The sequence below is a fragment of the Saprolegnia parasitica genome, assembly GCF_000151545.1.
Source record: "Saprolegnia parasitica CBS 223.65 unplaced genomic scaffold supercont2.82, whole genome shotgun sequence".
NCBI classification, from domain to species: domain Eukaryota; phylum Oomycota; class Saprolegniomycetes; order Saprolegniales; family Saprolegniaceae; genus Saprolegnia; species Saprolegnia parasitica.
The window spans coordinates 124,011-147,639 of NW_012156476.1; the positions used below are offsets into that span (position 1 = coordinate 124,011).

Consider the following 23,629-nt stretch of genomic DNA (forward strand, 5'->3'; position numbering starts at 1 on the left):
GCCATCCATCGGCACCACACAGCTCGCGTACAAGCTCCAGACGTGCTCGACAAAGATCTGGAAGCGCTGCATGCGCTCGGCAATGACGCTCGGCTTCTCCGAGTCGAGTGCCTTCTTGGGAAAGGGCAGCTTGAGCACGTGGGCAAGTGAAGGAGACGAAGACGCAGCGTGAAGCTTTGCCAACTGAGATCGAAAGTGGAGCAGCTGCGAGTAGCGTTTGTGGATGGTCCAGGCGCGGGATGTGATCGGGCACTGGAGCGTCATGTCATATTGTACAAAGTAGCCAAGGACACTTTGACCCGAGCCAATGGACGCCGTGAGACTGACCGGCAAGAGACCGAGCGCGGTTGGAGGGCTGTCCCACGGGCGAGCTTCTGGGCGTAGAGACAAAGACGACGCTTCCACTAGTGCTTTGGCCGACGCAATAAAGTGAATGCCATCGCTCGTCGTGTGGCGGGACGTCATGTCAAAGGCGTGGTTAAAGGCAAAGTGACCATTCCTGCCCTATCATTAAGTGGGACAGGCGACGGAAAGAAAACATGTGATTTTTCGTTCTATTTTTAGATTCGCCGGGTGCACGGGTGGTTGTTATCAGACGTTCTCGCACGACGATCTTCAGCAGACTAGAGTCGGTATAGTCGTGTTTAAAGAGCTTTTAGATGTCAAGTCTCTAGATACACCATGGAGGCCTCACCGCTGTTGACTCGAACGTGGTATGAAGGCGGAAGCGACTAGTAAGGAAGCCAAAAGATGTGCCACAGCAAAATGATTCGCAAACAGATTCGCTGGTTGGATACCCGCACCGACCGTCACTCACAAAGCTCCGTCCGCGTTCTTAGCTGTTACGAAGCAGTGTCCGGCGTGTCCGAAGAGAAGACGATAGCATTGGTTCAACTTGTCACCGCCTGCACGTGCCTGGGATACGACCACTGAAGCCCTCTGGAAGTACCGCAAGCCACACGTTTTTTGTTTGGGCACAATCCTCGGTGTGGCGTGCGTGCGAACGTACTTAGAATCTACAAGGAGACATGCACTGCATGATGAATCCAGCCAGACGCGCGTCTCCCACCGAGCCTGGTACCAGGCATTGTATACCAGCAATCGAGCCATCGAGTTCGGTACATCTAAGTACATGTGCCACAACTAAAACATACATGTATGTGGCGAAAGCTGTGGTCAACCTTTCACTCCATTATACTGCCGTACCCTCCACAAGACAATTGAGAGCCAAGCCAGGAAGTTAAACAAACTCTCAAAGTTGATTATGCGATCGGAACTGGAGCAGCTGCGCGCAGCGCTTGAAGATGGTCCAGGCGCGGGTGTGATGGGACACTTGAGCGTCATGCCGTATTGCAGCCAAATGCGCTGTGGCCTGAGCCTAACGGGTGCAAGCTGGAACGCTGAAGCCGTCGTTGAAGCATGCCAGCGTCAGTGGCGAGGGCGTGACTGGCGACGTGGCTACTAGCGCCTTGGCGGACGCGATGAATTGAATATTGATTGCGTTGTCAAGATTCAAAGGCGAGGACAGTGAGAGTGTACTTTGTGTACGTGTGCAAACGCATCTGAGGTGAAGCAACCAGGCTTGTCGCATGTCTTGGAGGGCATGTGATCGATAATCGCCGCCACTCAATGATACATTTTTTAATTGGAGTTTTTTCGTGGCAGAGAGGTTTTTCGTTTGGTCTCTCCGCTTTAGCTTTCGCCCAGAGAATCAATAGATAAGGACTATGTGATCTGCACGATGACTCGAGACATTGTATGCTTGCATGGCCCCGGAAACCTGGCTCGTTTTGGCAGGATCGAAAGGATGCAGTGTTAGCGGCGTACAATGTAGACGTGGGGTCTGTACATGCCTGCTCTAGCCAGACCCTTCTTTTGTCGCCGCTAAAATCCTGGGAAAAAGCGCCGGCTCAATTCCATCACCAGCAGGATACTGTAGAACAAGGCGTCAAAAACCAGTGAGCTCACAACCCTACCCCTTGCTGGAAACTTCGCTCTCGTGATACACTGTAGATGCCGCACCGTCAACGTGCATAAGGAGCCCGCGATTACGGATCTGTTGACGATCCCCACATCAATGTGGTTCAGTGACTTTAACAAATGAATCCTTGATGCCGTCGTATCTTTGTTAGCCGAGTCATGATCGTGCACCTCATCAAGATGTATCTACGACAGAACATGCAGCACGATCGATCCGGGCGCTCCGCGGCACGTTGGACAGCGTGACGTGATGACCAACCAGTCGCACAAGCACGGAACGTGAAAGCCATGACTGCTAAAAACGCTCCAAGACAATTGCAGTGGGCGGTGCAAAGCTCTCCAAGCAGATTGGACACGCGTCGGCCATCGTCGCAAGCATGGTCGTCGTCACAGTGACGTTCAAGGCTTCCGAGGAATACGGAGAAAGATGAACAGTCGCGCGAGGACCCCGGCCGGCACAACTGGCGGCTCGTCCGGGTGCCGCAAAGCGTGGGGCCAAGCGGCCGCGTACAGTGTAGTAGTTTGTTCGATGCTAATGTCATTTGTATAGTCAGTCCGAGTCTAGAGAGTTGGGCCTTGTTCTTGTATGGAATGAAGGGGTGGGCGTGTCGGCAATAAACTGATGGTCGTCGATTTGTCCGACCTTGCCACACACACCACCAAAAACGGTGCTTGGAGCGACTACAACACAACGCCAAGATAGCCTTACTTTCAACTACGGTGGGATATCTCAGAGACAACAAACGAATTAGCTCATACAAGGTTCGTGCCTCGCATATCAACGCGGGGGACGTGCCATTTTCTGTGCAATCTCTGTGCAGCCCCTTGCTGATCGAGTCCAAAGGGCACCGCGTGCATTTCAAGTGGCGCATCTGCGATGGCCAAGAAATCGAGCGCGTGTTACGAAACGTTTTTAAAACTTTTTCAAAACTTTTCATCATCCGCCCTTCTCTGCTACTGCAAACCATTCGCATGGTCGTCTCTCTGGAGCCATGATGCGTCGTCCTGTAGTCTGTTGCATCAAATGCCATGAAATAACAGCTACTCGCTACGGAGCTCCAGGCAGCAATGCCACAAGCCGCCTTGCTGGGCCCACAAGAAACCATGGCAAGAAACAATCAGCGCAACTTGAAGACTCGTGCCACCTGGCGCGATGCAACAGACGGCAGCACACAACGTGTGGTTCTCCGTTCATGATGCTCCAGACATGCAGCCGATGTTCTGCTGGTGCTGGGAGAGACGAGTGTGTGAGTGAAGGTGGACCATTGTTTTGGCCTGTCACACCACGAGTAGTGCGGCTATCTCTCTACAGCGCACTTTGCAATTGACTCGACCGCCATCAGCATGAACGTAGAAGCAGCGTACTCACAGTGGGCCGCCATCTACGACACCAACGCCAACCGGACGCGCGATTTAGAAACGCTCGTCGGCCAGCGCTTCCTCCTCGAACAGCAAACCACCTTTGAGCACGTGCTCGAGCTCGGCTGCGGCACGGGCAAAAACTCGACCTGGCTCGCACCCACAACGCGCCGCCTCACGAGCGTCGATCTCACCGCGTCGATGCTCGCTGTGGCCCGCGCCAAGGTGCCTGCTTCCCACGTTCAGTTTCTGCAAGGCGACCTCCTCGCGCCATCGTGGAACGCGTTTGCCTCGCCAAGCTCGGTCGACGTTGTGACGTTCAGCCTCGTCCTCGAACACATCGAGCATTTGGACCCGATCTTTGAAAAGGTCGATCAAGTGCTCCAGCCCGGCGGGCTCGTATACGTCGGCGAGCTCCACCCGTTCAAGCAGTACGCAGGCACCAAGGCGTGCTTTGAGACCGATGATGGCACCAAGCAAACCGTGACGGCTTTTACGCACCATACGAGCGACTTTGTGGCGGCAGCGCAGGCGCGCGGCTGGGTGTTGGCGCAACTTGGCGAGTACTTTGACAACGACGATCGTCGCACGGTGCCTCGCATTCTCGGTCTTCTCTTCCGTAAGCCCTAGCAGAGGAGACTCCATGCAGATTTTCTTCTCTTTTTCGGTGGAGAACATGTCATCATTCTACAAAAGTCAACCCATGGCAAGGTTTTGTATGCCCTTTGTACAACTACGACTAGAGAAACACCGTTTTCATTTGACACTTGAATACATAATGTGGAAGACCAACGATTCGTGCTCACAGCGTGCGTGGGTCGGCTACGCGCGAAGAAAGAGTTGTTCTGACCACTGTCCATTATCCGGATACCGCGGAAAACCGCAACTTCAACATGCCACACCGCGTTGATGCATCATACTGCTGTAGAAAAGCTGCATGGCCGAATACCGTCTCGGGCCCACGCCCACGCAACGGTCACTCTATCTTTATTGCAAGCGCACCTCATCTACGCGCCCGCGCGTCTCGATGTGTGGCCACTTCAAGCGGACTTCAACCCGACGGTTAGGATCGTCGCACGCCATTGGCTACCGGACGATGCGCATCGCTGATTGGCCAACGTCTTCTATTATAATGTTTCCGTTAAATGTGATAACTCTACGTGCCACCGTTACACGACTCGGATTGGCTAAAAAGCAAGGCCGTTGGCGTCGATGATTGGTGCCATATACGAAACCAACTACTACGGTATTGAAACCATGGCGGTCGCCAATCGGTGCACCATGACCTCGCGGTCGGGCCGCGACCTGCAGCGCTACGATGGCCACGCGCGCCTTGTCGTCTGCGCCGTCCCTCTCTCGGCCGACGGCGCGCGCGTCCTCCTCATCTCAAGCTCCAAGCAAGCCGACCAGTGGATCCTGCCCAAGGGCGGCTGGGACGCGGACGAGTCCGCCGAGGCGTGTGCAGCGCGTGAGCTCGCCGAAGAGGCCGGGGTACGACGGTCTTGCTCATCTTGGCGATCGTATCATTAGCGACTAGGTGCACGGCGACATCCTTGGCGAGCTCGGCGCCGTCGACTACGAGACGGCGAAAGGCAAGCCCTGCCGCCTGCACGGCTTTGGCGTGCACGTCACGCGCGAGTTTGATGCATGGTCGGAAGCTGCTAGCCGACGGCGGGAATGGGTACACACAACAAGAACGCATGGCTCGTAGCTGTAACGCCACGTAGGTGTCTTTGGCGACGGCGAAAGCACGGCTGGCTCGGCGGCCCGAGCTCGCGACCATGCTCGAGCGAGCGATTGCACTCGCATGGGCGCTAGAGCATTGAGACAAAGGGTATCTATATAGTACACATGTATTACGTGCGAATAAATCGGGGCGGTGGAGATTGCGGAGGGCGAGCTGCGACAGCAGCAAGCGTGCAAGATGAGGAAATACGTCACAGCCACTTGTCGCGAGCGCGGGCTGAGGCCGCTTCGCAACAGCAGGGACGAATTCAGCACCGCGCGACGACCGACCCTCTAGCAACGAGCCGCCGTTGTGTGCGGGGTCGTGACCGCGCCAAGGACCTGCGCACAAGGTGTAGTACGTAGTCAAGGGCCTTCCTCCATGGACTCAAGTCGAAGCCGATCCTTCATGGCCTACGACCTGACGCCGGCGTCGACATCGACACTGAATTCTTCGAGGCGCGCTCCCAACCTCTATCGCTCGCAGCATGCACCAAGTGGCCAAGGGGCAGTGCGCCGAATCGCCCAAGCTTGGCCGATCGCATTACATCGTCGGCACGTAACGCCATGCTGCACTATCAACTGTGGGTGATTCTTTTTAAACAACGTTTCCTAGTCTTTCATTTCCGCAATCTTACCGGGATACTCGGCATAGTAAAGACAACCAATCCATTGTTCTAAGAGAATATACCACATGTCGCAGCATTACGCCGCCGGCGCCGTCGACCTTGCCCAAGCACGCGGTTGTCGACATTGCCGATTTCGCATCGACTGCCCACGAGCCAGTACTCTAACACTCCTAAGTCGATACTAGTATGCTTCCACGCGCCGTGCTCTCGGTGCTTTGTCTCGCGGCGGCCGCCCTCGGTGCGCCCCGCGGTGTCTGCTACGACGCGTACAACTCGGACAGCGCGTCGACCCACTTTGCGTCGATTGCATCGCGCTTCGACGCGGTCCGAACGTACCAGACGTGGACGCACAACAGCAACCTCATTGACATTGCGGCCCGCAACGGCCTTGCCATGTACCCGGGCATCTGGCTCCGCGGCAATGGCGTCGATTTCTGGGCCGACCTCCGCGCGCCGTCGACGGCACCAAGCGCAACCCGGGCACGGTCAAGGCCGTCTTTGTCGGCAACGAAGATTTGTCCAACAACTGGAACGCCGGCGCGGTCCTCGACAAGATCAACCAAGCCAAAGGCGCCTTCCGCGACGCCGGCCTCGGCTATGTCCGCATCGGGACGGTCCAGACCGACGGCGACTGGCTCCACAACGCGTGGCTCGCCGACCACGTCGACGTGGTCGGTGTCAACATTTACCCATTCTTTGGGTCGCACCCGGACTCGTGGAACAACCCCGTGAAAGACCTCGACGCGCGCTGGACTGCGATGACCAACCGGTTTGGCAACAAGGTGCTCTTGACCGAGACGGGCTGGCCGGACGCCGGTGGCAACGTCGGCGCGCATGTGGCCAATTGGCAGAACGCGCAGAACTACTTTCGCAGTGCGCAGGCGTGGATGGACGGCAACAAGGGCGGCGAGCTCCCGACGTACTTTATGTACCACGACAACCGCGGCAAGCCCAGCTACGAAGGACACTTTGCCCTGGCCGAGCCCAATGGGCAGTGGAAGTTTGAGTTCAACGCCAAGAAGAACCCGCCCAACAACAATGGCGGCAACAACAACAACGACGGCGACAAGCCCAGCGGCCAGTTCCAGCTCATTACGAGCCGCGGCAAGGCGCTCCGCGAGTGGTACGGCGGCCTCGCTGCCAAGGACAACAACAACGACGCGTTCACCAAGTGGACGTACGATGCGAACGCGCAAACGCTCAAGAACGAAGGTGCCAACAAGTGCCTCGACGCGTACATGGACGGCAACAACGTCAAGGTGCACCTCTACCACTGCGACGGCAACAACTCGAACCAGAAGTGGCGCCTCGCCGGCGGCAAGGTCATCCACGCGCGCTTCTCCAACGTCTGCCTCGACGCCGATGCCAACGACCCGAACGAAGGAGTCCAGAACTGGGCGTGCGTCGACAACAACTCGAACCAGGTCTTCAAGATCTCGACCGGCGGCAGTGGCAACGGCGGTCGCGTCGCGCTCACGGTCCGCAGCTTCAACCGCGTCTTTGCGGTCGGTTCCAACGACCAAGTGCTCTTCCGGTCGCCGCAAGGCAGCATCCAAAGCGACACGAACGCCCTCTGGACGCTCGACGGCAAGGGCTTGCTCAAGTCGGCGGCCAACGGCAAGTGCTTGGACGCTTGGGAGGCCAAGAACGGGGGTGGTGTCCACTCGTGGAACTGCGACGAGAACAACGCCAACCAAAAGTGGTCGTACGACACCAACACCAAGCAGCTGCGCCACGCCAAGCACAGCGGTTATTGCCTTGACATGGGGTCTGAGAACGGCGACCGCCCGCAGCTGTGGCAGTGCCACCCCGCCAACGACTACTGGGCCAAGTTCCAGCAGTTCGCCCAAGAAAGCTAAGCGACGCTCCGTATTTTGCATGCAAGATCACTACGATAAGCAGTAGTAGTCAAATCTCTTTGCTTGAAAGCGAAGAACAATGTGTTGGATCGTGCTCCGAAATGAAAATGACTTGTGATTGGAATTTGACGGACTCGATGGGAAAAACGAACAGCCAGTGACGGGTCGGTTCAAGCCCAGTGTCCGACGACTCTGCGCTTGGTTTGTGTCCCGCTCGTTATGCTCACAAGCACCGAGAATCAAGAAGGCCGTGTTGTGGTGTTGTGCGGTGTGGCATTGATTGTGCCACCGCATGCCGCCAACCCGACAGCATGGTCCATGTGTTGACGATGTTGCTTTTACCGCGACAGCCGGCCCACCTCTCACGTTAGAGTACATCATATACAGACTTTGTTCCAGGAGGCAGTACAGTATTTGAACACAGGATTTTGTGGGGAGCTGCGGGTTTGTTGACTGGATCGCTCGGTGGGCAATGCGCCGTGCGACGTTGCAACGCGCTCGAAATTTCCTCTCCGTCGCAGTGTCCGCAGTTATTGGTACATCGTGCGCCAAGGGATACGTGTGCGATTGCGCCCGCGTGTCGTCTGGCGCTCGCGTCAAGGACAGGGCAGTTCGTTGCAGCAACCGGCCCGCACCAATCGTTCCAACATCGACGGTCCATTGCACCCACGACGATTGTCCGAAGCACCCGTCGTCACCACACTTGCGCACCGCCCTCGTCCTCGCTCATGACAAAGTCACGGAGCCGACAAGTGTTGCGCGCTCTGCCATACCCACTCGTACCGCGGTGGCCCCGTTTTTACTTGGACGTTTTGTGCCAACGCGGGCCAGCCCTAGCCACCGTCGGTTGGAAACACATGTTGAGCCATTCCGCCCACCGGCCGGCACAAGACCAGATGGGGACCAACGTGGCACTGGTCACGACGCGCGGTGGCCGGCGGCGCCAGCCACAAGAACATCCTTGGCCGCACCGGCACTCCGGTATCACAGGTCGATTCGCACGCGTCGGTCTGCAGCACCGCTTTGTATCGAGCGTGCATGGCCGTCAACTGCGTCCACAACCGTCGCCAGATCCGCTCTTGGGTCGTACCACCAGATCACCCGATAGATACACCACGATTGTGGCATCTGGTCGACGCTGTCTCTTCGCGTCTGGCTTCAGAGGTGGTCTCACTTTTTCATTTCGATGCGCGGACTCGCAGTGGTCGCTGTCGTCGTTGCCGCGGTCGCCCACGTCGTCGCCGCCGGCATGGGCGTCTGCTACGACATCTACGACGCCAACAACATCGACAAGCACTTCCGCACCATCAAAACGCGCTTCTCGGCCGTCCGCACGTACCAGACGTCGCTCTGGACGCCGCGCAACGTAATTGACGCCGGCGCCGACAACGGCCTCGCCGTGTACGCTGGCATTTGGCCCCGCGACGGCATGGACTTCAACAAGGAGCTCCAGGCTGTCATCGACGGCCACTACCGCCACCCGGGCACGCTCCAAGCCGTCTTCGTCGGCAACGAAGACCTTATGAACAACTGGAACCAGTGGGCGATCCGGGACAAGGTCAACGCCGCGCGCAGCCGTCTCCGCTCGGCGGGCATCACGGTGCCGGTGGGGTCTGTCCAAACGGACGGCGACTGGCTCAAGAACCGCGACCTCGCCAACGCGTGCGACGTCCTCGGTGTCAACATCTACGCGTTCTTTGGCGGGTCGCCCGTCTCGTGGACGAATCCGATCGCGGATTTGGACGCGCGCTGGAAGGCGATGACGCAGACCTTTGGTGGCAACAAGGTCATGCTCACGGAAACCGGGTGGCCCCACGGCGGCGGCAACAACGGCAACCACGTCTCGAACCGGGCAAACGCAATCGACTACTTCAACAAGGTCCAGGCATGGGTCGGCGCGGGCAACGGCGGCGCGGCGCCCATGTACTTTATGTTCCACGACAACTGGCGCAAGCACGGGTTTGAAGGGCAGTTTGGTCTTGCCGACGCCAACAGCAACTGGAAGTTCGACTTTGGCCCTGCCCCGATTGTCGACGACGACCAGCGCTTGAGCTCGCCGTTCCAGCTCGTGACGAGCCGCCACAAGGCGCTCCGCGAGTACTACGGCGCGGCGGTGGCCAAGGACAACAACCAAGACGTGTTTACGCTCTGGTCGTACGACCGGTCGGCGCAAACGCTGCGGAACCTCGGCGCGAATCTGTGCCTCGACGCGTACTATGATAGCAAGGGTAGCCCGCGCGTGCACTTGTACACGTGCGACGGCAAGAACGCGAATCAAAAGTGGCGCGTCGTCGACAACAAGGTCATCCACGCTCGGTTCTCCAACCTCTGCTTGGACGCCGACCCGAGTGACCCGACCGAAGCCGTCCAAGTCTACGCGTGCGTTGGCAACAACGACAACCAGGTCTTCCGCGTCTCGGACGCGCTGCAACACGTGCGCCTCCAGTCCCAAGCGTTCAACCGCGCGCTCGGTGTGGGCGAAAACGACCACGTGCTTTTTCTCGAGGGGCCGAGCCCGAGTGCGCTCTGGACGTTCGATGCCAAGTCGAAGATTGTTAAAAGCGAAGCCAACGGCAGGTGCTTGGACGCGTGGGAGGCCAAGAACGACGCAGTCGTGCACTCGTGGGACTGCGACGGCAACAACGCCAACCAAAAGTGGTCGTACGACGCCAGCACCAAGCAGCTCCGCCACGCGACGCACAACGGCTTTTGCCTCGACATGGGCTCGGACAACGGTGACCACCCGCACTTGTGGCAGTGCCATGATGCGAGCGCGGTCTGGGCCAAGTACCAGCAGTTCGAGTTCCAAGTCTAACGTATGTAGTACTACGCAATCTTGAAGTCTTTTCACACCCGAATTCTATGCCCTTCAACTGCAATTCTTTTCATTCCCAATGCAAATCACAGTCCGATCCAACTAAGTCCCGCGACAATAGGAGGTGGTTCGCAGTGGGAAATAAGGGCGGGACCGTCTCACAAGGCAGTCCTTCACATCGTACAGAGCTAGCCGCCCCTTTGTAGCTTGTAGCAACCCGGGTCTGCGCATAAATGTAAATATACTGTACACGTCCATTGCGTCATGGAGAGTGATAGGTAGCTCGGATAAGGTTCCATGCCAGAACAAAGTATGCTACAAGTAGTTTTTCCACCTACGCCAGCGTTACGACGATATCTTATATCCTGGGCAGTCGAGATAAATTCACGGGTGCGCGAAAAGATCGAAGGGGCTTCGAATCGAAGAGGCATCACACGTCGAGTACATACCATTGCTGACGTCTTCGTCGCATCGCTCGTCCCAGAGTCCACTAGAGGCGGAGATGCACATTCGATTTCAGCGCAATCGGTGCATTACGCCACGCGCCCGTCCGAACCTTTTGTTGAGGTTGTCGCTCGATTGCATCCCTCACGCACTGCCTTGTGCCTTCCTGTTATTGTGTGCTGGGGCAATGCACGCCTTGACGATGCAACGACGATGATCGTCTCGACGCCGGGCTCACTTGGCTGCTTTTGGACTGGGATTTGCGGCGAGGTAGTGGTGCGGCGTGCGCGCTGGCGTCGCATCGTGTACTATGCCAACACCTCGAGAAACATATAGTGCCAGACAGCGTTTCGACGTGCAAGACACCGACGTCCGTGTCACGGGAATGGATGGATATGCACCGGTCGGTCGGTTGTTGTGTCCCGGAATGCACCTGAGAAATACGGCGAGGCCCAGACGTTCCGAAGTAGCTTGCCAGATGGCGAACGACGAGTCTGTGGAACGCATCCAGGTCGTACATACTACTGCGAGTCGAACGCCGGTGCTGTCCTCGCTGCAGCCGCACCTGCCACTGCACCCGCAAAGGCACTTTGCCGGCGGAGCCTTCGAGGCGCGGTACCACGCTGCTCCTGAGATTGCTGTTCTACGACCCCACTTGGTCTACGGTAACGGGCGACAGGTAGGGGGCCCCATTAAAAAGACAGCAATCCTATTGAAACATGTATACTGCGGCCCCGTGGCACCCAAGAGATGGTTTTGGCCCCACCCACGCGACCAAGTGATCGGGGCCGTCGCAATGGATTCGGGCCTTGCGACGGCGACGCACGGTGCACCAGCTGGCACTTGGAATTCGACAGCCACTCGCTCTCGACCTCTCGACCTCTCAGCTCTCAGTTTTGCATTTACCTCCACCATGCTCCGCAGTGCACTCCTCTTCCTCTTCGCCGCCTGCCACACGGTGGCCGCCATGGGCGTCGCATACGACACGTACAACGCCAAGGACATTGACAAGCACTTTCGCTCGATCAAGTCGCGCTTCTCGGCGGTCCGCACGTACCAGACGTACCTCTGGAACCCGACCCGGAATGCGATTGACGCGGCCAGCGACAACGGCTTGCCCATCTACGCAGGTATCTGGCTCCGCAACGGCATGGACTACAACGCCGAGGTGAACGCGGTCATTGACGGCTGCAAGCGCCACGGTCACATCGTCAAGGCCGTCTTTGTCGGCAACGAAGACATCAGCAACGGCTGGAACCAATGGCAGGTGCGCGACAAGGTCAACGACGTGCGCGGCCGCCTCCGCGCCGCCGGCATCAACGTCCGCGTCGGTACGGTGCAGACCGACGGCGACTGGCTCAACAACCCCGACTTGGCCAACGCGTGCGACATCATGGGCGTCAACATCTACGCGTTCTTTGGCGCGTCGCCCAACTCGTGGACGAATCCGATCTTGGATTTGGACGCGCGCTGGAACCAAATGGCCAACCGGTTTGGCAGCAACAAGCTGCTTTTGACCGAGACGGGCTGGCCCTTTGGCGGTGGCAACAACGGCAACCACGTCTCCAACTGGGGCAACGCGGTCGACCACTTTAACAAGGTCAACGCGTGGTCGCGTTCGAAAGGCGGCGAGAACCCCATCTACTTTATGTACCACGACAACCCGGCCAAGGGCGGGTTCGAAGCACAGTTTGGTGTCGCCAACGCCGACGGCAACTACAAGTTTGACTTTTCGGCCCTGACGCCCGGCAGCGGCGGCGGCGGCGACGACAAGCCCAGCGGCCAGTTCCAGCTCATCACGAGCCGCGGCAAGGCGCTCCGCGAGTGGTATGGCGGTGTTGCGGCCAAGGACAACAACTGGGACGGCTTCACCAAGTGGACGTACGATGCGAACACGCAGCAGATCAAGAACTACGGCGCCAACAAGTGCCTCGACGCGTACATGGACGGCCCCAACGTCAAGGTGCACGTCTACCACTGCGACGGCAACAACTCGAACCAAAAGTGGCGGCTCAACGGCGGCGGCTCAACGGCGCCAAGGTCATCCACGCGCGCTTTTCCACCAAGTGGACGTACGATGCGAACACGCAGCAGATCAAGAACTACGGCGCCAACAAGTGCCTCGACGCGTACATGGACGGTCCCAACGTCAAGGTGCACGTCTACCACTGCGACGGCAACAACTCGAACCAAAAGTGGCGGCTCAACGGCGCCAAGGTCATCCACGCGCGCTTTTCCAACATCTGCCTCGACGCTGACGTCAACAACTGGAGCGAAGCCGTCCAGGTCTGGTCGTGCGTTGACAACAACTCGAACCAGATCTTCAAGATTGGCTACTAAATGATCGAGTAGTGCATTCGAGGACAAATATCTACCACAGTTAGGACTTATTGATGTATTTTGCCGTTGACGCATTCTTGTGTTGCGCAAACCACGAGCCATGGCGGAGCGAAATCAGACGGACGCGATTGGAGGTCATCTGGAGCGTCGTGTTGATGAAAGATACCACGGTGTCTTCGACAGTCGCGTTGGTCATCCTGTTTGTAAACCAGGGCATTCGACAACAGCCGTCACCGCGGCCCAGCTACAGTCAAGCGAGCGGACGGGTCGCTCGTCGATATTACTAGGCACCCAGGGCAGAGAAAAAAATCTCGGGACGCACCTCGACGGAGCTCGGAGCTCGGAGGCGATTGCCGTTCATGTGGCACCGTTCGCTCGCTGTGTAGCGGCAAAGGTTTGGGTTCTCTCTGCAACGCATCAACGAGGCAGAATCGTATTTTAGGCAGTGCACCCTAACCGCAACCAGCGCGTCGGTACAGAGCATGCACCGAGAGAAGGCAACATCGCCGCAGTGCAACGCCTTGCTCGCATTCCATAGCAGTTTGTTCCTCACAACCTAGTACTAGTATGGCAGTCTTACCGGATATGACATCGTCAACACAAGTCGCGGTGAGGAAGATTTCTTCCCTTGCTCGTGACGACCGCCGCCGACCGAACTAGAGTGTGAAAACTCGAGTGAATTCCATTATTCGGGGGCGGTTCTTCAACTTTCTTACAACGACACTGGCAGCGTCGTGGTCTGCGCAAGCACCTAAAATAGTGGCCCAGCTTGCAATGCTGTAGTAGTAGCTCTACTTCGCCGAACGAAGCGATGCGCCGTTATTGCCAGGGCCTTCGCTCGCGGCCTCCGCTTCTGCATGCGAAGGTTAAAGATGCAGCTCGCACGGGAGGACAACTCTTCCATTGCATGGCTTCGAACTACGACTGGTCAGTCAGTTCTCGCCCATGGATTGGCCATATATCGAAGTTCGAACCCAATCACATTGGACTTCGGCAATATCTGATCTGTCATTTCCGCAGCGGCGAGCGAGCGCGATGGCCAACTACCTCACACAGGCCGTGATCCCGATGGCTATCATCGTCCTTTGCCTTGCGTGCTTTGTGTACTTTTGCATTTTCAAGCTCATGGCCAAGCCGCTGCCCTTTACGCTTGGTCGCCCGCTCCTCTCGAATGAGTATGATCTCGCCAATCGACATGGCACCTCACCGATCGCCACGTAGCTTTCTTGGTGCAATCCACGGTCTGAACCGCCAAGACATTGAAGAGCTGTGCGCAATGCGATACGCCAACGCGGTCTCATAGCGGCTCGATAGGATGGCTCATGCCGCCAAGTGGCGCTGCCTCGTGTGCGCCTTTGAGAATGCCGAGGTATCGACGACGTGCGTGCTCTGCGACTCGGCCAAAGGTACTCTTCGCCACTTCTTATGAGCACCATCGTCTCTACTCATCATGACTTGGCAGACCTCGAGAGCCCACCACTGCAGCGATCTCTCGCGCAAGAGGCTGCCACGTACGACGAACGATCCCAATACCAAAGTTGTTGGTGGAACGATAGTCGCATAGGCACCGCCATGACTGGAAGCGGACCTTGGATGCGCACACTGGTCACGTCGTGTGGAGCGCAATGTCGTTCATACCACACGTGGTGCGGCCACGGGCCGACGTGGAGATTGCAATCGATACCGAGACGGCCCAAGCCGCGCTCGAGCTCGAGCTCACGATTCTGCGCGTGCGGCAGCCGCACGACGGAGCCGCCATGTCGCTTCTCGGGACACCGTGGCCAGCATGGTTTGTCCCGCAGCTCGCCGCGCTTCAAGCGTCATCGTTCTCGACAAAGTACTTGTGGTTTCTATCACAGCTCGACGCGTTGCCGAGCGCGAGGTATGCACACCGTCGCAGTTCTCATGACGCCTTGATCTCGTATCTTGATGCAATATGAGTAGCATTGCCAAGCTCTCGGTGCACCGGGGCAAGCTCCTCGACGGCTCGATGCGGCTGCTGGAGCAGCTGCCGCTACAGCAGCTCTGTGCACAAACCCGCATCGAGCTCATTGGTGAGATCGGCGTCGATGCCGGCGGCCTCCAGCGCGAGTGGTACACCATGCTCACCCAAGCCATCTTGGACGAGAGCGCGGGTCTCTTTGTGGCCACGGACAACTACAAGTATACGATCGCGCCGCATTCGTCGGTGCGACCCGCTCGGTATCGCTGCGTCGGCCGGCTGCTCGGGCGCGCCTTGCTCGACGGCCAAGTCCTTCCGTTCCACCTCTGCACACCCATGTACAAGCTCCTTCTCGGCCTTCCGCTCTCGCTCCTCGACGTGCAATTCATGGATCAGCAGCTCTACAAGAGTTTGCTCTACGTACAGACAACGCCGGACGTGGCCGCGCTGTGCCTTGACTTTACTGTCGCGATGGACGCGCAGCATGTCGTGCCACTCGTGCCCGGCGGCGAGACCATGGCCGTCACCGTCGACAACCAAGCCCTGTACGTCCAAGTGATGACCGAGTACATCCTCTTTGGGCGCATCCAGCGCCAAGTCGAGCATTTTCTAGCCGGCTTTTTCGAGGTAGCCCTCAACGTGTGCAAGTCGAGTAGCACAGATGGCGTGCTCTTAGGTACTACCGCCCGAGTGGCTCGCGCCGTTCGACTACAAGGAGCTCGAGCTCCTCCTCTGCGGCATCGCCGACATCAGCGTCGATGATTGGAAGCAGTATACCTCCGTCTCGGCCGTCTTTACCACCACCGACGCCATCGTCTTGTCGTGGTTCTGGGATGCCGTCGCCAATATGACCAACACGGAGCGTGCCAAGCTGCTCCAGTTTGCCACGGGCTCGACGCACGTACCTGTCCAAGGCTTCAAAGGGCTCACGAGCACAGACGGCCGGCTCTGCCCCTTCTCGATCAAGGCCATCGAGTACGAACCCGGCATGCTGCCGCGGTCCCATGCGTGCTTCAACCGAATCGACTTGCCCGTGTACCCGTCGCGCGACGAGCTGAACGCGGCGCTGCAGCTCTTGCTGCAGATGGACATGACCGAGTTTGCACTTGTCTAACACGCTAGATACTCTTGGCTACTAGTACTAGAGTGCAGAAGTATAGTTGTTCAGCGAGGACCACCCGATTTCCTATTGAAATTGTAGCGAGTTTGTGGCCAGAGATCGTATCCAGCGCATCTCGACATCAGCCGTGCGTGCCAGTGAAAACGAGGGTGCACCAGAAAGGAGGGGTCCAGATATGCCTGTGACGTCGAGCCCGTAGTGTCAGTGTCAGACTCATCTCAGTACATTCATTGGTGCTAGCTGATCGTGAAGGGCGCGGTCATGCAAAGCGTCGTTCAGTGGTCGGCGACCCATGCTGGCATCAGTCCAGCCGCCTAGATACTTCTGTGGCTAGCACGAGGCCGAATTCGCTTATATCGTCCATCGGCCGCCACAGCAACAAGATAAGCAGAGGACCTGTCTCCCAGGACAGCTCATCTGATCTTGACTCTCGAGTGTTTTCGAGTGCCTTTAGACTTGGCCATATTTGTAGTCGCAAGCTTGATGTCGTCAGGGACAAGTGTACTTGGATACGGCAATTGATACCTTGCACAAATGAAAGATACCATCCGTGGCCGAGCCTCCGATGGCAGCGATGGCAGCCGTCGCGCAGCAGTACACTGCCACCTACGCCTGCGGCCAATACGTCGCTGGCGCATACCACCAGGATACACGCTTGGTGTCCACGCGTCGGCTTGCCATGGCCGGTGATCGGTCGTCGGCGGATCCACCTGCCATCGTGACACACCTTCTGCCACCAGCGCGGTGGTGGTCGCCACAACTGCATTTTCTCCGCCATGACGAGACGCCTGCTCGTGTCGCTCTGGCTTGCATCGCTCTTCGTGGCGGTGCGCAGCTTCGGCGTCTGCTACGACTCGTACGACCCGGGCAACGCCGGTACGCACTTCCAGACGATCAAATCGCGCTTCTCCTTTGTACGCACTTACGATACACACTTTTGGAACGGCGCCAACGCCATCAAGCTCGCGGCAGCCAATGGTCTCACCATCCACGCTGGCGTTTGGCTGCGGGCCGGCGACCAACAGATCGCGGCCGACGTCAATGCGATCATTGCGGGCCTCCGCAGCCACCCCAGTAGCGTCCCGATCGTCTATGTTGGCAACGAAGACCTCATGAACGGCTGGAACCTCGACATGGTCAGGGCCAAGGTCGAGTCGGTGCGCGCGAGCCTCGTCAACGCCGGTGTTAGCAAGAACGTGCTGATTGGATCGGTCCAAACGGACGGTGACTGGCTCGGCAACCGCGGTCTTGCGGCCGCCGTCGATGTCATTGGCGTCAACATTTACCCGTTCTTTGGCGCGTCGGAAGATTCCAAGACCAACCCGATCGCGGACCTCGAGACGCGCTGGAATGCGATGCTAACTGCGTTTCCTGGCAAGCGCATTGAGCTTGTCGAAACCGGGTGGCCCCACGCGGGCCCGACGCTCAACGGCCACGTGCCGAGCTACACGAATGCCGTCGACTACTTTAACAAAGTCCAAGCGTGGATCCAGAACCAGGGCAAGGGCGGGCAGCGGCCGTCGTACTTTATGTTTCACGACAACCCGCACAAGGTCATTGGCTCGATCGAAGGCAGCTTTGGCCTTGCCAACCAGCGCGGCGAGTGGAAGTTTAGCTTTGCCGGCGACAACAGCGGCCCGGCACCCGCCAGCCCAGCGCCGGCTTTGACACCGACACCGGCTCCGACTCCGACACCGGCCTTACCGACGTCGACGGGCAACCTCCGCGCGTCCTTCCAGCTCGTCACGGCCAAAGGATTGGTCGTTGCCACAGTCAACAACGCACTCTCGGCGGTCGCCAACACCAACCAAGCCGGTAGCTTCTGGACGTTCAACGCCGCGACGCAGCAAGTGCGCAGTAACAATGCGGACAATCGGTGCCTCGACGCGTTCCAGAGCAATGGCCAGTTTCACGTGCATCTGTACGACTGCGGGGACGGCAGCAACGGCAACCAAAAGTGGCGCGTCATCGATAACAAGGTTATCCACGCGACTCACTCGAACCTGTGTCTCGACGTCAACCCGACGGACCCGAGCGTCCAGGTCTTTGGGTGCGTGGCCAACAACGACAACCAGCGCTTCATCGTGACGGCGACGACGCAGCGCGCGCGCTTGACCAATGGCGTGCTCGCCTTGGCCGCGCTGCGCAGCGGTCAAGTGACCTTTATCAACTCCAACGCGAGCGAGGCCTTCTGGATGGTCGACGCAACGACGGGCCTTGTCAAGAACGAAGCCGTCGGCCAGTGCCTCGATGCATACCAAGCGCGCAACGGCGGCGCCGTGCACTTGTACGCATGCGAGGCGACCAACGTCAACCAGAAATGGGCGTACGATGCCACGACCAAGCAACTCCGCCACGCCAAGCACAACGGCTATTGCCTCGACATGGCCACGGACAGCGGGAGCTACCCGCATTTGTGGTCGTGCCACAGCGCGGCAAGTCCGTGGCTCCGCCTCCAGCAGTTTGTCTACGGCGTCTAGGACACTTGAGTAGTACAACGAATCTGTGTATTATTGTACCTGCGCGTCCGCGGTCGCTAAAAGGCGTGCTAGAAGAAGAGCTGATTGAACAATGATACGCGCACTAGCTACGGACGCAGACACAGATCTAACCCTAATCGCCGTCCAGGTCCCTACAGAGTAGTCACCCCAGTGTACACAGCAACACAGACAAAATGCGGACCTCGGAATCTCGAGATTCGCCACAATTATCCTGTTGGTATTTGTTTTGCAAGGATCAAGTGCGACGAGTTAATGCGGCTACAAGCAGTTGCCCATGGGGTCCCACACGGGCAGCACGAGGGGCGTGCCGTCACGCCATTGCGCAAGGTGCTCGGGGTCCAGAAACTTTTGGAGCACGACGACTTGGTACATGTGGTCGTCAAACCACGCGTCCGTCATAATGTCATATCTACACCACGTGGCATGTGCACAAGAAGACAATATGTCTGTCGCATACCCGGCATCGCCACGCTTTTTGCCCCAGCTGTTTTCAACCTTCCATTTCGTAGGGAGTGGCGAGCCGCTGTAGCCCGTAAAGACCATCGCATGCGTCATGGATCCGTTCTGAAAAATAGCATGTCGTTGCGAGCGGCGACGACAATGTTTAGTGTACCTGGTACTCCATGCGCTCGCGCTTCGTCATGCTCCACTGCGTGCCAAAGACCGCCTCCATCGCGTAGAGCTGCTTGGAGTAAACGCCGTAGACCTCGAGCTCCGAGTCGGCGTCGCAGTCGCAGCCAAACCACACGGGGAGGTCGGCGTCGAGCTGCGCCTTGGCATACCGCGCGAGGTCGGTCGTCGGCAAGTTGAGGTACCGAATCGGGTTGCCTTCGACCACGTTGCCGAGTCGGTCGACTACTCGGACACCATTGAAGAATGTCCAAGTTTCAACATGGCAACAGGAGCCCAAGCAATGCAAACAAATGCAAAAGAAATCCAAAAGAAATCCAAAAGAAATCCAAAAGAAATCCAAAAGAAATCCAGAAAAATCCAGAAAAATCCAAAAAATCCAAAAAATCCAAAACGAGGGTGCCTACCCGTCAGGAGGCTGCCGTACGCGTGGCGCGGGTCGTTGACGATGCTCACATAGTCGTTCATCGAGATGGGCACAACGTCCGTGAGAAACGATCGCGGCGTGCAGTTGAGCACGCTCACATACACCTCGTCCTTGTCGTGGGCTTCAAAATCAAAGTGTGTCGGCGGCGACCCGAGAAAAATGCTCAAAATGCGGTGGCACACGCCCAGCATGCGCCGCTTGGCCGCCTCGAGCGCACTGGGATCCGACGCATGCAACCGACGGAGCTCGGCCGCAAAGTCGCGCAGCTTGGCGCTCAAAAAGAGGTTGAGGCGCTCCGAGTCTTCCGTGCACTTGGCTTCGCCATAGACGTTCTTGGGCACGGCGCCGTACTACATGCAGTACTAGCAATGCATGCACGGTTTGGTTTGTACCTTGTTGACGATATTGACCAACATGTCCCATTGCCCGCCGTCGTTGGTCGGGTCGGCGAGGAAATGATGGACGAGGCGGTCGTCCACACTGCGGTCGGCGGTCGCAAGGATGTTCTCAAAAAAGAAATTGCACTTTTCGAGCTTGTCCTAGGGCGCCAAGCTGTCACAAGTGTCTAATACATTGCAAGGGCCTACGTAAAAGTAGAAGAAATTTTGGGAAATCTCAAAGTCAGGGCTCAGCGAATATTTCGTTTGGAGCGCCCGACGGAGCAGCGTCGACGCTGCAAAGAGCCAGCAGCTACGACCTGATGTGTGGCCTTCTGCAAGGATCGAGGGACTTCGTACCGGCCCGTCTCGTTCTGGTTGCAGACCTTGGCGTCCGGCAGCTTCTTGGCGAACGTGTGCGTCAGCCGCTGCAGCTCGCGCCGGTCCACGACCACGTCGTACCAGTTGGTCGACGTCATGGCATTGCGCGCAACGACGTTGCTGGGCGAGGCCTCAAAGGCCTCGTTGAGCTCTGCGAGGAAGGCTGGCGTCAACGGCGTCGCTACGCCCGGCGATCGTCAGCCAGCGCCCGGCGCTCGCCGGGCGCGTTACCTGGCATGGCTTGTGACAGACAAAAGCAAAGTCGGGTGATCGTAGCCGTCCATCAACCGGATACGACACTTGTATCCGGTGATTACACTATTTCCGTGCATATCTTAAAATAGATGTGTGCCCGACCCCTAGTGCAAACTCGCCCACGCGATGTCTCGTCGGTTGTCAAGTTGTCGATAGTCATTAATACGTGTATAACCTTTATAACAAATCACACGTCCACTGCGCTTGGACGTAAGGACGCCACAATGACAGGTGGACGTGACCGAGGAGCGCACGCAAGATCGGATGCTATCGCCCCGATCGATATGGATGTGTTACGCGTTATCTTGGTTGTTATAAAGATGCGCAGACTAGCCATCCCTTTATTTTTCCTCATTCGCTCGCCGGACCGGTGCGGCGCAGGCGGTGGGGGTACTTCTAGTTCTTCCTAAGTCGTTCGGGGGCGCTTGAAAGGCAGAGCGACAGAATGTGTACGTTGCATTTAACCGCGCAGTTGGACGAACAGTGTAGCTTGCTGCTGCAACGAGAACCACTCGCAAAATACCGAGCACTGGTAGACTTTGTCACGTACTCCTTGGTCCGTCGTTGGCTTACCGTGGCTGTTGGCAAATGTGCCCTGAAGACGATGAAGGGCCGGATACGCTAAGCGCGTCGCTTGGCTTGCACAGTGAACGCCGTCGACGGCTCCATCACCCCCGACTGGTCCCACTCCTAGTCGTCGGCAATGTAGCCGACAGCGTCCAAAAGCATGCGCTTGCAGAGCGAGAGTGATGTCTCGTGAACCGTCTTGTCACCGTTGTGACGCAGCGACTACTCGCAAAGACTGGATGTGAAAGGATTGATTACAACTAAAACGATAAGGACAACCAGGGACACAGTGTTTCGACGGTTCCACACATGTCGAACGCGCTCACTTCGTGCAGACCACTTGGTTGTTCTTGACGGCATACGCGGCGCATGGCGCGGCGTCGACAAGCGGCTTTGCAAATGCGTACCGGGCGCGGTTCTTCTGGACGCACGTCGCCTTGGCGCCCGGCGCCAAGCTCTCGCGTTCAATAAAGTCGCAGAGCAACGCGAGCTTTGCATCGTTGGTCATCAAGCATGATCGCATGTCGCCGAGGCTCTTGATAGTTTGCGGCACAAAGAACGCCTTCAAGCGGATGCCCGCAGCTTTGGATGCACTTTCGTACGAGACAACGTCTTTGTTCGGAGCAAACTTCCAGCCGTAAAAGCAGGCACCGCAGTCGTAGATGCCGTGGCTGCTCTTGGCCGCGTTGTACTGCACGCAACGGAACGGGTTGACAGAGATCTTGGTCGACTTGGCGTTCGAACAGGCTGACACGCCGTCGTACGTCGCGCCCGAGACGACCCAGTCGTTGGTCGAACACGTCGGCAAGCCGTTGATCGTCGACGTCGTGTACTCAGGGCTCCACATGCCAGGCAAGTAGACACCTGTCCGCGTCGCTGCCATGGTCAGGCCAAGGCCGTAGCACAAAAGAAGGACCGTACGCATGGGATGGAGCTTTTGGAAATGAACCTAAACGCCCGCGCCTTTTTAAACAGAAACGCCCGCCGTTTGGCATCAAATTCTGCGACGGGTCGACTGGGACGGCGGTTGTTGGCACCGCACGTCGCCACGTCTGTTGACCTACGTCCGAGTCGGCTTCCCGTGCTTCCAGTGGCGCTGCGATATTGATGCATTGTCGACTACGTGCGCATGCGAATGCATCTACCTCATCGATCCATCCATCGGCACTACATCCATCGATCCACAGGTCCTGTACAAGTCTCTACAGGCGACAAGGTGGCCCAGCACAGCGTCTTCAGGATCCTGAACGTCTTCTTTCATGAGGACAGGTACTAAATACATTCTCTGCACTGTACTGTACCGGGTAGGTGGTTGCGGCGGCTTTTTACACGGCATCGCTCGCGGTTTGATCTAAAGCAGCAAGTGGCGAAGCTACAGAGCTGCAACAGCTACGAGCCGGCATACAGCGTTCGAAGCTCGTCCGCAGATTGCCTTCACTGACCGATATCTTGTGTTTAGAAGAGAAGACTGCGATTAGGTGGTGCTTTATCAACGACGGAATATGTACTTGCAATAAACTTCCTTTATCGTTTATTATTTCTATACAATGCGATTGCAAGCAGGCTTACGCGACCGTGCGCGAGGCGCGGACCGAGCGGGCGTGCTGCGTCACACGCGCGGTCGACATGGACGGGTGGCCGGCGTTGATGCGCGAGTCAAAGGCCGTAGTCGAGTACGTGTTGGCGTTGAGGACGTAGTTGACCGCAAACTTGATCAAGTCGAGCGGGAAGTGCCACACGATCGACCACAACCACGCGATCACGAGGTAGCCACCGCCGCAGCCAAAGACAGCGATACGGTCCGACGGGTACCCGTTGAAGCCGTAGTAGCCGATGACCGACGCCACGACCTGGGCAAACACGAACGCGATGAGGAGGAGGTTGCACGGCTTCTCGGCAAAGAACCACGTGTTGATACCGGCCGTGCGCGTGACGAAGATGAGCGCCTGGCCCGAGATCGACACCTGCGTGTACACGAGCGAGCGGAGGATGCCGTCCTTCTTCTGCATGCCGGGGCCGATCGCCTTGTTGCCCTTGGTGTACTTGGTGTTGAAGTTGGAGTAGTCCCACACAAAGTCGCAAAAGCTCACGCCGTTGGTCAACGGAAGGTAGCCGCGGCCAATGAACGCGACACCGACACCATCTTCCGCGTCCTTGACTGCCTCGGGGTCGCCGTGTACTGCTTGACAAACTGATCGTACACCTGGAGGGCCGACGGCTCTTCGTCGAGGTCGTGGATGTGGCTGCCCCTTGAGGTTCTCGAAGAGCTTGACCCAGT

At 57.7% G+C, this 23,629-nt stretch overlaps 11 protein-coding genes across 11 annotated transcripts; 8 read left to right on the forward strand and 3 right to left on the reverse strand.

The window, feature by feature from the left end:
* The first annotated feature begins 3,261 nt into the window (after positions 1-3,261).
* SPRG_12801 (hypothetical protein) lies at positions 3,262-4,091 on the forward strand. Its single transcript, XM_012351584.1, has one exon. It carries the CDS (start codon positions 3,325-3,327, stop codon positions 3,967-3,969), a length of 645 nt encoding a protein of 214 aa, XP_012206974.1. The 5' UTR covers positions 3,262-3,324; the 3' UTR covers positions 3,970-4,091.
* A 529-nt stretch (positions 4,092-4,620) lies between these two features.
* SPRG_12802 (hypothetical protein) lies at positions 4,621-5,165 on the forward strand (the record flags this gene model as incomplete). Its single annotated transcript, XM_012351585.1, has 3 exons — positions 4,621-4,830; positions 4,877-5,020; positions 5,067-5,165. 3 exons carry the CDS (start codon positions 4,621-4,623, stop codon positions 5,163-5,165), a joined length of 453 nt encoding a protein of 150 aa, XP_012206975.1.
* A 714-nt stretch (positions 5,166-5,879) lies between these two features.
* SPRG_12803 (hypothetical protein) lies at positions 5,880-7,552 on the forward strand (the record flags this gene model as incomplete). Its single annotated transcript, XM_012351586.1, has 2 exons — positions 5,880-6,119; positions 6,164-7,552. The coding sequence occupies 2 exons, from the start codon at positions 5,880-5,882 to the stop codon at positions 7,550-7,552; spliced, it is 1,629 nt and encodes a 542-aa protein (XP_012206976.1).
* Positions 7,553-8,738: 1,186 nt separating this feature from the next.
* SPRG_12804 (hypothetical protein) lies at positions 8,739-10,426 on the forward strand (the record flags this gene model as incomplete). The annotated part of the gene is made up of 1 exon (XM_012351587.1): positions 8,739-10,426. The coding sequence occupies one exon, from the start codon at positions 8,739-8,741 to the stop codon at positions 10,365-10,367; it is 1,629 nt and encodes a 542-aa protein (XP_012206977.1). The 3' UTR covers positions 10,368-10,426.
* A 1,298-nt stretch (positions 10,427-11,724) lies between these two features.
* On the forward strand, positions 11,725-13,151 carry SPRG_12805 (hypothetical protein; the record flags this gene model as incomplete). The annotated part of the gene is made up of 2 exons (XM_012351588.1): positions 11,725-12,774; positions 12,852-13,151. The coding sequence occupies 2 exons, from the start codon at positions 11,725-11,727 to the stop codon at positions 13,149-13,151; spliced, it is 1,350 nt and encodes a 449-aa protein (XP_012206978.1).
* Positions 13,152-14,186: 1,035 nt separating this feature from the next.
* Positions 14,187-14,580, forward strand: SPRG_12806 (hypothetical protein; the record flags this gene model as incomplete). Its single annotated transcript, XM_012351589.1, is given in 3 exon segments — positions 14,187-14,368; positions 14,373-14,445; positions 14,485-14,580. Coding segments are annotated over 3 exon segments (351 nt in total).
* Positions 14,581-14,776: 196 nt separating this feature from the next.
* Positions 14,777-16,207, forward strand: SPRG_12807 (hypothetical protein; the record flags this gene model as incomplete). The annotated part of the gene is made up of 3 exons (XM_012351590.1): positions 14,777-15,033; positions 15,096-15,720; positions 15,770-16,207. 3 exons carry the CDS (start codon positions 14,777-14,779, stop codon positions 16,205-16,207), a joined length of 1,320 nt encoding a protein of 439 aa, XP_012206980.1.
* Positions 16,208-16,989: 782 nt separating this feature from the next.
* SPRG_12808 (hypothetical protein) lies at positions 16,990-18,773 on the forward strand (the record flags this gene model as incomplete). The annotated part of the gene is made up of 1 exon (XM_012351591.1): positions 16,990-18,773. One exon carries the CDS (start codon positions 16,990-16,992, stop codon positions 18,691-18,693), a length of 1,704 nt encoding a protein of 567 aa, XP_012206981.1. The 3' UTR covers positions 18,694-18,773.
* A 199-nt stretch (positions 18,774-18,972) lies between these two features.
* Positions 18,973-20,767, reverse strand: SPRG_12809 (hypothetical protein; the record flags this gene model as incomplete). Its single annotated transcript, XM_012351592.1, has 8 exons — positions 18,973-19,123; positions 19,172-19,278; positions 19,328-19,569; positions 19,752-20,121; positions 20,164-20,310; positions 20,359-20,461; positions 20,509-20,710; positions 20,761-20,767. The coding sequence occupies 8 exons, from the start codon at positions 20,765-20,767 to the stop codon at positions 18,973-18,975; spliced, it is 1,329 nt and encodes a 442-aa protein (XP_012206982.1).
* Positions 20,768-21,587: 820 nt separating this feature from the next.
* SPRG_12810 (hypothetical protein) lies at positions 21,588-22,198 on the reverse strand (the record flags this gene model as incomplete). Its single annotated transcript, XM_012351593.1, has 2 exons — positions 21,588-21,841; positions 21,905-22,198. 2 exons carry the CDS (start codon positions 22,196-22,198, stop codon positions 21,674-21,676), a joined length of 462 nt encoding a protein of 153 aa, XP_012206983.1. The 3' UTR covers positions 21,588-21,673.
* A 606-nt stretch (positions 22,199-22,804) lies between these two features.
* SPRG_12811 (hypothetical protein) lies at positions 22,805-23,513 on the reverse strand. Its single transcript, XM_012351594.1, has one exon. The coding sequence runs from the start codon at positions 23,358-23,360 to the stop codon at positions 22,917-22,919; it is 444 nt and encodes a 147-aa protein (XP_012206984.1). The 5' UTR covers positions 23,361-23,513; the 3' UTR covers positions 22,805-22,916.
* Between the last annotated feature and the right edge of the window lie 116 nt (positions 23,514-23,629).

Bases quoted from the DNA above. Each gene is read 5' to 3' on its own strand.
- SPRG_12811 (XM_012351594.1), bottom strand. From the start codon at position 23,360: ATGCAGAAGAAGGACGGCATCCTCCGCTCGCTCGTGTACACGCAGGTG.
- SPRG_12801 (XM_012351584.1), top strand. From the start codon at position 3,325: ATGAACGTAGAAGCAGCGTACTCACAGTGGGCCGCCATCTACGACACC.